Source organism: Phodopus roborovskii, unplaced genomic scaffold (assembly GCF_943737965.1).
Source record: "Phodopus roborovskii unplaced genomic scaffold, PHOROB, whole genome shotgun sequence".
Classification (NCBI taxonomy): domain Eukaryota; kingdom Metazoa; phylum Chordata; class Mammalia; order Rodentia; family Cricetidae; genus Phodopus; species Phodopus roborovskii.
In genome coordinates this window covers 4645984-4658019 of record NW_026126515.1, presented here as the reverse complement: position 1 = coordinate 4658019, position 12036 = coordinate 4645984, and the positions used below count along the sequence as shown (strand labels likewise).

Sequence of the window (12036 nt, the reverse complement as noted above, 5' to 3'; positions counted from 1 at the left end):
CCCCCAGTGTATAATTTTTAAAAGGTGGAACTGACATATAACTCCCAGGAGATGTATGGGGAGACTATGAATGAGTGGAAGGCAATTTCACAAAGCATAGCAGCTGTCGTAAGGAACAGTCACTTGGTCACTAAAGACAGTGGAAAAGAACGACGCGGGCAGATCCAGCACGGCGAGCCAAGCAGAACTTTCTCACCACTGGTCTGTGGACATCCCAAAAGGCCCGTTCTTGACTATCCAAGATTTTCCTTTCTGTCTTATCCTTTTTCCGATCAATCCTGAAAGAGTAAGGAGAAGAGGTGAGAAGTGTTTGCACTGTTTTCTCTTCTGCTCCTCAGCACTCCTGCTCCTGGGCGCCAAGGCTGAATCAAGACTAGTGCCACCAACATGGCGCCGAGTGACTCCACACATGGCAAGAGATTGCTTTAGGCTGGGTTCCAGATTATTATTTGGGAGCAATGAACATGAGAGGCAGGCAGGAAGAATGAGCAGAAACAGAGCTGCCCACAGGGGGTATCAAGATCTGGGCTACTAAGGAATTCTCCACCGGTCTGCCCCTACGGCACAGCAAATTCTGCCTGTGTAACTTGTAAAGAGGGGGACACAGCCACCTGCTTGCCAGTGCTCCATCTCAAACACGGAATTGTAAACAGAAGTTAAAATACTTGTAAAATACACCAACTGCAGAAGGGAAATTATGGATGGTAAAGCCAGATTCCATGTGTTCTGATTGGGAGCCCACAAAAGAGCCCACCCCCTAAACATGTATCGTTTCCCATCATCTAAGTAAAAAGCAACTCAGATTAATTGCCTTGTGACTTGTGGTTCTCAGCTCTCTTGGGAGCTCTTTAGTTTACTGGACTGAAATAAACCCATAACCACCCTGTGATTTTTGTGATAATTGCCGTGTACTTAAATGGCCCACAATTATTATGTAATCACAGAGTTTATCCGAAAAGTTAATGGAGAAAAGCCATATCTGAGTCTCTCCTACCTTGTACTTCCCAGAAGGTTCCTGCAGTTACTTAGTACCTAGTACCTGGTGTCTGTCTTCCCTTGGGGGCATCTGCAAACACTGGGTTGGGAAAGAATCAGCAGGTGGCTGGCATCATGGAAAGGGGAAAGGTAGAGATGGCTGAGGGACGGTGACAGCAATGATGGTATTCAGACTACTGGACCAGGCGACCTCTGTTCATTTCCAATGGTAACCATTGATGATCAATCCTTACTCACACAGTTCCAAAACCTGACCCTACGTGTTGAGTGGGGCCACTCCCAGAGCAAGAAGAACTTCTCACAAGCTGTGTGTGGGGGCTGTTCCCCTCCAAGGGATTCTCAGAGCAAAGGTCCCTGTGTTCTTCCAGCTCAGCACCCTTCCCATGCCTCCTCTGTCCTCCTTTGCCTATTGGCACTGCTGGCTAAGCTAGACATGATGAGTGTGAGAAAAAGGGAGACCCTGGTCATAGCAATTCCATGGTCCTAGGTGACATCCCTGTTTATGGGCTTGGGGGGGGGGTCATCTGTTGGCCATGCTTCCTCATTGAAGAAGTCTCCAGTCTGTTTCCATGGGTGAAGACAGACAAAGCCCTTCCATCTCTTTCCTTTTCCTCCCTCCCTCTGTGCCCTTTGTGGGAGATGAATGAGTTAATCTATTGGGAGATTGGAAAGCTCACACTGGTTCTTCTGGGTTAGCCTGTGCTCAGGCTATCTGTTCTCTGAGGTAAGCTTACGGGGTGGGGGGGGGTAGCTCTATTCCAGCAGAGGGATCATGCAGATACCGACTTCTGCCCAGGAAGGACATAGCCTCTAAGTCATGCCTCATAATGGAGCTTCCGCCACTGAACCCAGAAGTCTAAACTCTGCACCTTATTTTTCCATTAGTTTTTGAGCTTCATTCCTCTGTGGAAGATGACAGGAGTGAACTTATCCCTCTTCTGGTATAAATACAAAAGGTCCCTCCCACAGGTTTCTGAATTCCAGTGTTTGGTCCTGGGGAGGGTGTGAAGTTAAGAGGAGGTAGGGCCTGGGTAGTAGCAGCCAGTCACTTGGTGGCAAGCCCTTGGAGGTATATATAGCCCAGGCCTGGTTCTGATCTAGCTCCCTCAGCTTCCTGATACTCTGCGATACAAGTAGTCACTGACTCCTGCCACCAAGAACTCTATCCATCTTCCGCTGTGATGTAGCACACCCCCCCACCAACAAAGCCACTCACCCAAATAACCCTTTCCTCCTTAAGTTGCTTTCATCACAGTGTTGAGGAAAGTAACTAGGACGCCTCAAGTTTCAGCATGTTAGCCTGTGGAGTCTAGGGCTCTAGCCCACGATGAGCCCTGCCTGGTGTCCTCCCTTCTTAGCAAACAAGTCAAAGTCTCTGGTAAAGGTACATCCTTCAGCTCTGCCTTTGAGAAGACTCTCTCTGTCTGATGACATTGTCCTAGCAAGACCTTTGTTCCCTATGTGACCTGTTCATCAGGATTTTCCTGTTATTTGTCCGGTCGCTCCCAAGGGGGTGAGAGAGACTAAGCCCGGCAGAAACCTCCCTTTGGCCACCACACCCTCTAGGGAGTTCTTTTCTCTCCCAGAAGTCTCTGCTGCATCCACCTACTTCACTTGTGCCTCTGCTTGCATAAAGATGAACTCCCACTTCCTCGCAAAGGCCCTCTGGAGTCTCGCTAAGTTTTCCTGGTGAGAAATAAAAATCAATAAGAAGTTATTAATCATCATAAGCATATATATCAACTCCTATGGTTATTACAAGGCAGCCATCCTTTTTGGTTTCTTCCCATCAAAATAGCAGGGTCTCATACTAAAGCCACTGGACACAAGCCCCAATTTGACTTTGCATCAGGCTCTGATGAATTGCTTAATTCTTAATGTTCATTTATAAGAGTGGTATTAAGTCTGAGGTCTCTGGTTCACCCAGATCCAACTCTTCTTGGGTGTTATTTTGTGAACACGAGTCACATAGTGCTTGGTATAGAGGTTACTGGAAAGGTTGCCTAGTGGATGTCAGGAGCATCCCATAGTAAAGCTCAGGATGGAACTCTTGAGCATAATTCTTCCAGTGGGGAGCTGGGGAGGTCAAAGGAAAGGGAACCTAGAATGTTTTGCATGGGTACTTTCTAAGGTCAGGATGCAGAAGTGGACCAAAGAGAGTGACTGTGAGGCTCACGGAAGGAAAAATTAATCAGAAACAGAAAAAGCAAGGAAAGAAGGGAGGGAGGGAGAGAGTGAGGGAGAGAGAGAAGGAGGGAGGGAGGGAGGGAGGGAGGGAAGGAAGGAAGGAGAGAGCTGTTTTTCTCTCAGCCTGCAGACTTTTCTACTGGAATCTTAGAACAATGAGAAGAGGTGTTTGACAGGACCCCTAATGATCCCCCTAATTCTGATTAATGCAAGACTGGAGCCCATATTATGGTATGTATTTCCATAGAGCTCATGTCAACACTAATTGATTACCCTCATTAGTAGGTTATTAATGTAAGAGGAGCCTTGTTTAAGGAACACACAGATTTACTACTTTGAGAAGAACTGCCCTTTGATGCTTGTACTGTTTGTAGGAAGTCCGGTTGGTGATAGCTAAGTGTCAATCACTTGGGGAAGCCGTGAACTATGACTCTACCATACTGTGGAATACTAGGCTATCTAGTATTACTAACTTAGAATGATTCCCTGGATGCTACAGTCTGTGATTAGAAGAAGTAGCAGGAACAGTCAAAACCTGTATATATAGAAAAAACTTAGTGGGAGAATCATAGGCTATTTTCTCTTCTTTGCTCTCTGAATTTTTGTTTCCTACAAAGAATATATGAAGTCAGAAAATTTTAATAAAATTAGTATGCTTTGGGAATAAAATGCATTTGTAGTTTTTTTATGCAGAACTTAATCCTGGGGGTTGGGGGAACCTCTTATGCTGTATACTTTACAAATATCAAAACAGACCACTGTGGGGCAAGTGAACAGAAAACTGAATAAAAGACACCAGAAGTTGACCTGGAATTTCTGTGTAATACATTTTCTAAAACACAGAAACCTGCACAAGAGCACCAGAAGCTCTGGGAACCTTGTGACATGCTAGGGAAGTCATGTGATCGTAGCAAAGCTATTGGCCTTGGGTATGTAGCAAGTAAAACAGCCAGTTTTGGAAAGACAGGAGATATGACTACTGGGACATCAGGGCACACAGATAGGACCCAGCTCCCAGGGCGCTAAGAGCCACACACACACTGTTGCAGGTTTGGAGTTGGTCACACAGGATGGTCCAACATGTGATGTGACATGCAAACACTAACTAGATCCTGGGCTCCTAGACAATCTCCCAGCGTCCTTCTCAACTCCGCCTCCCAAACACAAGTCTGTGATACCAGCAGGCTCAAAAAAGGCAGTGCGCCATGCCCACATTTGTCTTAGGGTGGAGGAGAGGGGAGCCATGGTCTAGTTGACTTGCTAGATTTAGGTATCAGGACTCAGGAGAGGCAAAGCCTGGTGGAGAAGAGCCTTATTGTGTTCCCTTTGAAAGATGGAGGCAGATAGGGACCTTGAGAATGTGGGAGGTCTGAAGATGCTGTTGATTATTCATTGTCAAGGAGGGATTTTCCACTTTCCTCAACATTATCTCTTGTCCCCCAGCTGCCACTCTTTAGTCAGTTCAGTTCAGCAACACCTATACCACACATTGTGTGTGTGTGTGTGTGTGTGTGTGTGTTGCCTGTGAAACGTGGTGTGGGGGAAAGGTTCTGTAACCAGAAGTTAAACACATTCCCAATGATATGTGAGTCTTTGTGTCCTCAGTTTTTTTTTTTTTTTCTTTTTCTTTTTTTCATTTCCAGACTCTGCCAGGTGGGTGGGGACAGACGGAATGGGGAAGTGGAATGCCTAATTCTTGCAAGGAAATACATCATATGGACAAAGATACAGGAAAATAAGTGGACAGAGAAAGGAGACCTCCTTGCAATGGGTGCCTTGCCTTTTTTTCTGGATTGAATTTTGATTTTGGATTCTGTCTCTACTACTAAGCTTGGGAGAGGGATATAAAGGTGAAATTTAAAATTTTGATCTTAGACTTGTTGCACAGAAAATCTGACAATCTATCCTCCAGGAAAATAAAACATGAACGACCAACACATGTATATAGTTATATACCAGAATCAGGATTACTTCTCCAAATCCCCTGGGATATCCTTTTATGTTCATACTCCACCCATCTGTAACTACATCTGTTTATGTTTTCCCTCATGATATATGTGCTATCTTTGCAAGAGTATCAAACAATGGAATGGATGGCTTAAGACTGAATTCTTTCACTCAACACTTTGTCTTCACTGTAATTGTGTATAACAAGAACCAATTCCTTTCTTCTGAAGGATACTATTCTAGTGTATGGATGTACCTAGTTAGTAGCTAAACTAACTAGGTACATTGTATGATGTACCTAGTAAATTAGCTACATTTGTCTATTAAGATGTGTTTGGGTTGTTTTCAGCCCTGGGATACCACATATAAAGCTAATATGAAGAATAACATGGTGATTTTGTTGGGAAATAGGCTCTGATTTCTCTACTTGGTTACATGTGATAACTGTATATTCAGCTTTATAAGTAACTGCCAAAACATGTGCCATTTTTTCATTCCACAGTAATACTAAAGAATGAGCCCTACATGCTCACTGACACTTGGTCTTAGCTATATCTTTCATTTTAGCCATTCTAATAGGTGTAATGGCACCTCACCATGGATTCGATCTGTTTCTGAAATGGCTAAGGCATTGAGCATCTTCTCGTGTTAATATGTCATCTTTTGTCCTTTTTGGTAAAATATCAGAGTAAGTCCTCTACCCGTCTTTATGTTATTTAATTATTTCTCTACATTAATGTATATATGAGACAGGGTCTCACCACCTAACCAAGGCTGGCATAGCCCAGGTTGACCTCAAACTCACAACACTCCTGTCTTAGCTTCCTGGGTCCTGGGACTACAGTTATGTTTCACCAGAGCCCACTTGAACTGCTTATTTTTAGCTGTTGAACTTTGAGAGTCATTTATATAAGGATTTGCGATTTGACTGTCATGGCAAGAAGAACTGGTAACAAAGGAGAAACAGAACAGACCTCCTTCCCACTGCCTGGAAGGGAGTGCAGGGGGAAGAAGGGAAACCTCAGGCAGAGTGGACATTCCTCCTACCCAGACCTGGGAGGCACCGTACTCACTGCTTCGTAGTCTGCCAGCTCCAGCCTTGCTTTGTTCTGCATTGTCCTCTTACAGAGGTAGATGGCTGAGGAAGAAGAGAAACAATAGCCTTATAAAGCCAGCAGTGCCATGGGATGGAGCCAGCATCTGCCTGCCCAGCCAGTCACCCACTGTGCTGGTTAGTTTTAGCTCCGTGACACAAACCAAAGGGGAGGACTGGACCTCAGTTAAGAAAATGCCTCCATCAGAGTGGGCTCTGCACAAGCCTGTAGGACGTTTTCTTAATTAGTGATGGGGAAGAGCCTAGACCAATGTGGGTGGTACCATCCATTCCCAGGCTGGTGATCCTGAATTCTATAAGAAAACAGACTGAGCAAACCATGAGGGGCAAGCCAGTAAGCAGCTCCCCTCCATGGCTTCTGCACCAGCCCCTGCCTCCGGGTTCCTGCCCTGTTTGAGTTCCTGTCCTGGCTTCCTTTGATGATGAATAGTAATGTGGAAGTGTGAGCCAAATAACACAGCTAGTAACCCTATCTATGACACTCACCTAGACCATGCCAATGAGCAGATGCCCAAGAGGAACAGCTTTTCAAAGTGGGTGTCATTGCATCTGACATTCCCATTCCTCCCTCTGCTGAGCACTGAACACCTTCTGCCCAGTGTGACCTTTCACAAGCATTCTCAGTGACAACTGAAGAAAGACTGTGTTTAGGGTCGAAAACGTAACCTTTTATAATCCCATTTTGTCAAACCTCCATTCTTCTTCCCCACAAGCTTTATGAGGCCACCACTCTGAACTCCACATGCAGAGGCCAGAGGTCAACCTTCAATGCCTTTCCTTAGATACTACCGATCTTGTGTTTTGGAACAGGGTATCCCGTTGGGACAAGGGGCTTGGTAGTGAGTACCAGGATCCTCTTGTTTCTGCCTCCACAGCATGGGCTTTACAAACGCGCATCACCCATCTAGCTTTTCATGTGGGCAAGGGGCCTACAATGGAGTCCCTCATACTCACACTGCAAGCATTTTATACTATGCCACCCCCCGCCCCAGTCCCACTAATATCTGAAAAGCCAGCCCAGTGTTCCAAGAGCATCCATATACCCGCAGTGACACAGCCTAGCCTCATTGCATTCCTGTTAATTGGAGTGTCCCCTGCTCTAGGTTTAAGACTCTTTAGGGACATAAGCTGTATCTTACTCAGCTGTAGCTCTGCCCCTGGCCTCCAGGCCTGTTTTTCCAAAGAAAGAGCAGAGAAAAGGAAGGACAACTTAGGCCTGTCTGTCCAGGCTAAGGAAGGGTTCTTAGCCCCATATTACCAGGACATTCTTTCTCAAACATGACCTTTACTTTTCCTTCTATCTCTGCTTCTTCATTGTTGTCTTCCTTTTCAGTGACAAGAAAGAGAAGCCAGAGTAACTGTCCTGGGTGACCATGAGGATGGACCACAGTCTGGGCCTACCCAGTGGCCCAACACCCTTCTTACTGGTTAAGTAACCAATATCTCACTGGTTAAAACAACTGACTTTTTTGGGGGGGCAGCCTAAGATGATTGGAACCCTGTGGCTAGCAGCTCTCTTTCCAGTATGCTCACACTTCTATAATCTACAGTCTGTGCTAACCAGACTGACATAACCAAATGTGCTTATGTCAGTTCAGATGTACTCACTATTTTAACAACAATGACAACGACAACAACAACACACACACATACACACACACACAAACCCTTTGGTCTGACTTAATGTTTTTTCCATTTAACAACAGCGGGAAAGCTGAATGAAAGTACTAGAAACCATAGTTACTGACTGAAAATTTTGATCTCTTCCTAGGCTAGTGATGTGTGAAGTGTCACTCTCTTGGGAGGCTGTGCAATGGCAGTGAGTCATGTGCCCACAGGCTCCGGAGGGGAACGAATTAACACCATGCAGTGTGCCTTGTTGCTAAGTGAGGGAGTCTGGTAGCTGGATTTGTATTGTGACTTGGGATATTTTCGGGTTCCAATGGGAATATCAGGATATAACTTTACCATACATCGAGGACTATCTGTACCAATGAAACTACTGTTAAAAGAAAGAGTGGTTGTCTCTCTGAAGACATTGCTAAATGAATCAGATTGAGCTAATGAATCAAGACGAGTGGACTGAGGCAGTTGTTGGTGAATTTGTTATAGGTGAGGCATCTTGAAAAAATAAGCAACATAAATGTAGGAGGGGCCAAAATTCATGTGATTTCAAACATTCTTAATGCAGCTTAATAATATTCCAGCTGGATGGTTTATTTAATAAAGAAACCCAAGTATTGTGGATCTGCAGTCACAGAAAAGCCCTTGGTCTTACTACATAGCCTGTCACTTGAATGTTCCTTTGAATACTTATCTAAAACAGGGCTTCTCAACTTTCCTAATGCTGCGACCCTTTTGACCCCCAACCATAAAGTTATTTTTCTTGCTCCTTCATAACTGTAATTTTGCTACTGTCATGAATCACAGTGTAAGTATCTGATATGCAGGATATCTGAAATGTGACTCCTAAAGGGGCCGTGACCCATATAGGTTGAGGGCTTAAAGAATGTGCATGACATGTCTCCTGAATTTCACTTTTATTAACTCTTCCAGTGAACTGAGCCAGAAGTCTTCATCGTGCCTGATACAGAACCATCTGCCCTGGACAAAGTACCCCCCTCAGCTTCTAGGACGACAGCTTGTGGGACTAGGGTCATCAAGCCAGAAGCTCGGCATGCCACCTCCTCATCTTTATTCCCGGTGAGCCGCTGGAGGTGGCAGCTACTTTGACAAAGCATTTTCTACTGGTTGAATGTGAAACTCAGAAATGGCTAACTCAAGAGCTGGGAGTTAGTGGGGTGGCTCTGTGGGTATGGATGCTAGGTGTTCAAGGCGTGAGGACCTCGGTTTTAATTCCCAGAATCTATGTAAAAAGCTCTAAAATGGGTGTGTGTGGCTGAATATCCCCATAACTTTGGTTAAGTGAGGAGCAGAGCCAGGAGGCTTACTGCGTTCACTGCTCACCACTCGAGCCCCAGATTGGGTGAGAGACCCTGGATTGAAAAACAAAATAGAGCATGATAGGATGGGATACCTGATGTCCTATTCCTGCTTCCATATGCAGACAAGTGGGTGTGCCCCTACAGCCACACCCACAGGCATACACCTCTACCCCCCCCCCCCCACAAAGTAAGCAGAACAGGGAGTGGGTAACACAGATTTTGACTATGGGTTGTATGCAGGTAGGATCATCCCAAGAAATTTCCATCCTGGGTCAGAATGGCCAGAGGTTATAGAGTACTGAGTGAGGAACACACGGCTGTGCTGTAGCTGCTGACCATGAGCCCACAGATTGTATTTCCAATCTGTTTATCTGTGGCCAGCATCACACTAGTGAACAGGTTCTCTTGACATTTACAGGCTTGCTTATACCGGTAGGTAGCCTTCTCCAGAGTGCTGGCTCCAGTGACCTCTAGTGGTGACAGTCAGTCCTGCAGGAGGACCTCTGGGGAATGTGAAACCCGACATTGGCTTGTCCTGTTTATCTATCTAGCTCTATCATCTATTTGCTTTTCTTTTTCTTCTTCTTCTACTAAAAATAGTTGTCTCTACCTCCAAACTTCACCTTAGCTTTGCTTGGATGTGTCACTCTAACAAGGACACGCTTTGTCTAACATACCAAATAGGGAACAGACTCTTATAATGTTCGTGTACAAGGGACTGAGTCACATAAGATGACTAAGGGGATAAAGGTGCTTGCTGTCAAGTCTGACAACTTGAGTTTGGTCCCTGGAATCCATGGGGTGAAAGGATAGACCTGATTTCTGCAAGTTGTCTGTGTGTGTATCCGTGACCATGCTCATGTGTGACTGTGCGCGCACACAATGAAGTATGATGAACTGTTTTATTTTAAGATATCTGAACTGATCTATTTCAATGAACATAAAATCAGATCCATTCATGCTGAGTCACATGACAACCTGCTAGCTTTACCTATCGGGCTTCGCCTCAGGGACCTTACAAATGTGAACTCCACAAGTCCTTGTGATAACTACCAGGTAGGTTTGGTTAGGGTCCCCGTTTTGCAAATGAAGGGGCTTTCACAAGTCTTTTCTCATTGCTGGGTATCCAGGGCTCCCAGAGACAGCCCAGTCAGCTGAAGCTTATCTCTGTGATACGAGGGCTTTTACTATATAACCTGTCTGGGGACTGTGTTCGTCTTGATTGCATTGTGCTGGGAATTAGAGTCACCTAGCAGATTCACTTCTGGGCATGCCTGTGAGGGTGTTTCTGGGAAGGTTTAATGGTGGAAGGGAGACCCACCCTTCATGCAGCTAGCACCATTGCATGGACAGGGGTCCTGTTGTAAACACAAAGGAGACAGCAAGCTGAGCACTCGGATTTAGTGTTTGCTTCGTGGCATAGTGACCAGCTGTCTCCTGCATCCAAGCCTTTCCACCGCCAGAGCCCAACAAACTCTTAAGCCTTAAGGCCCTCTGGCTAGGCATTTTGCCACAGCAGTGAGAAAAACAGCAGTGTCCCTTCCAACCTATTCAATTTTCTCACTCATCTTCATCCACTCTCTGTCATCATGTCACCTTTCCTGTGGGCCAGCAGGACTGTGACTTGGTCAGATTTGTGACATAGACACTAACACAGCCAATTAGCCAAATGTTTGTTGGATGGATAAAAGTTTCTGGTCCTTGACCACTCTCGCTCAGTCATTTCCTGAATTCTTAGTTCATTCTCACCTGCTTCTGGGGAGAGGGCTGTCAAGTAGTAACAGTTTTGCATCACGGTATCGATACCAGCATTAGCCACCACCATGCCAGGGTCCACATCCCCAGTGCAGGGTTGACACCTTACTTCCCATACAGCAAACCTTGCCTGATTCACTCAACCCCAACAAAGAAGAACCAGGAAAGAAACAACGATGCTCTGACTTTAATATGAGGCTCTAAGGCACAGGGAGGTTAGACACTTGCCAAGATCACACAGGCAGGGGGGCCTCTTTCCCCAGTTCTCTCCTGGAAAGCTAACCGGTCCGGGGCTCCTTCCTTTTTTATATCCTACACCCTGATTTTCCCACCTGAGACATTTCCATAGGCTGAGGTGCAGGAATGCAAAATAATTTTATGTTAAGGGGATCCTAAAGTCATCTGCTGTTTCCATCTCTGCTGATACTGCCCACTAATATTCTAAAATGGAACTCTGTAGAGAAAATTCTGAAAGAGAAAAATCTGGCCTGCTGTAGTCAGGATAAGGTGGTTGAATATATTTTATTTTGATCCAGGTGTCTGGTCTGACTCTGCCTGTGTGCTCTTGCCTGAGGGGCACGGGCTGGGTGGAACTGAGCTGTAATTATTCAAATGAGGAGTCAGAGTGAGCAGCCCTTCAACCTTCAAGCACTTGTTTAATGGCCACACACAGCTCCTCCCCTGAGCTGGAAGCCATGGTAGACCCGACCAACTACTGTGGAGGAAACCTTTCGAGAGGGTCATCCTGGTGCCTTAGGACAGAGGAGCAGCATATCCACCCCCCCACCCCCAGCCCTTTACTAGAGCACATCCTATCCTTGTATTGGCTCATTAGGCAATACTTGCTGTGCACCTCCAGACTGTTCTCAGTGGTCTGTCTGTATCCCACAAGCCCTTGCTTTAGAACAGCAGCTTCTCTGCAGCCCTCCCAGACAAGGGTCCTAACCAGTCAGTCCCTGCAGCTGCAGCTGCCTACCTGGCACCCTGAGTTCTGCAAAAATCCAGGGGAGAAGCTCTTGGGCTGACTGAGTGCCTTGGTCCTCAGGAGAGCCACAGTCTATACTGCACTAGGGGCTGCAAGGATGCCATGCA

General features: G+C 45.8%; 1 protein-coding gene across 9 annotated transcripts in view; it reads right to left on the bottom strand.

Annotated features, from left to right (window-relative positions):
* Window positions 1–12036, bottom strand: part of Rgs6 (regulator of G protein signaling 6) — a 482896-nt gene that overhangs the window by 82433 nt on the left and 388427 nt on the right. For all 9 annotated transcript variants that reach the window (XR_007835235.1, XM_051196274.1, XM_051196277.1 and 6 more), the window contains exons 7-9: window positions 6204–6268; window positions 2606–2682; window positions 197–278 (exon numbers count right to left, since the gene is read on the bottom strand). Coding sequence is in view for 8 of the 9 variants with exons in the window: in XM_051196274.1 (XP_051052231.1) it covers window positions 197–278; window positions 2606–2682; window positions 6204–6268 (224 nt within the window). In the remaining variant the exon portion in view is untranslated. The remainder of the gene's footprint in view (window positions 1–196; window positions 279–2605; window positions 2683–6203; window positions 6269–12036) is intronic.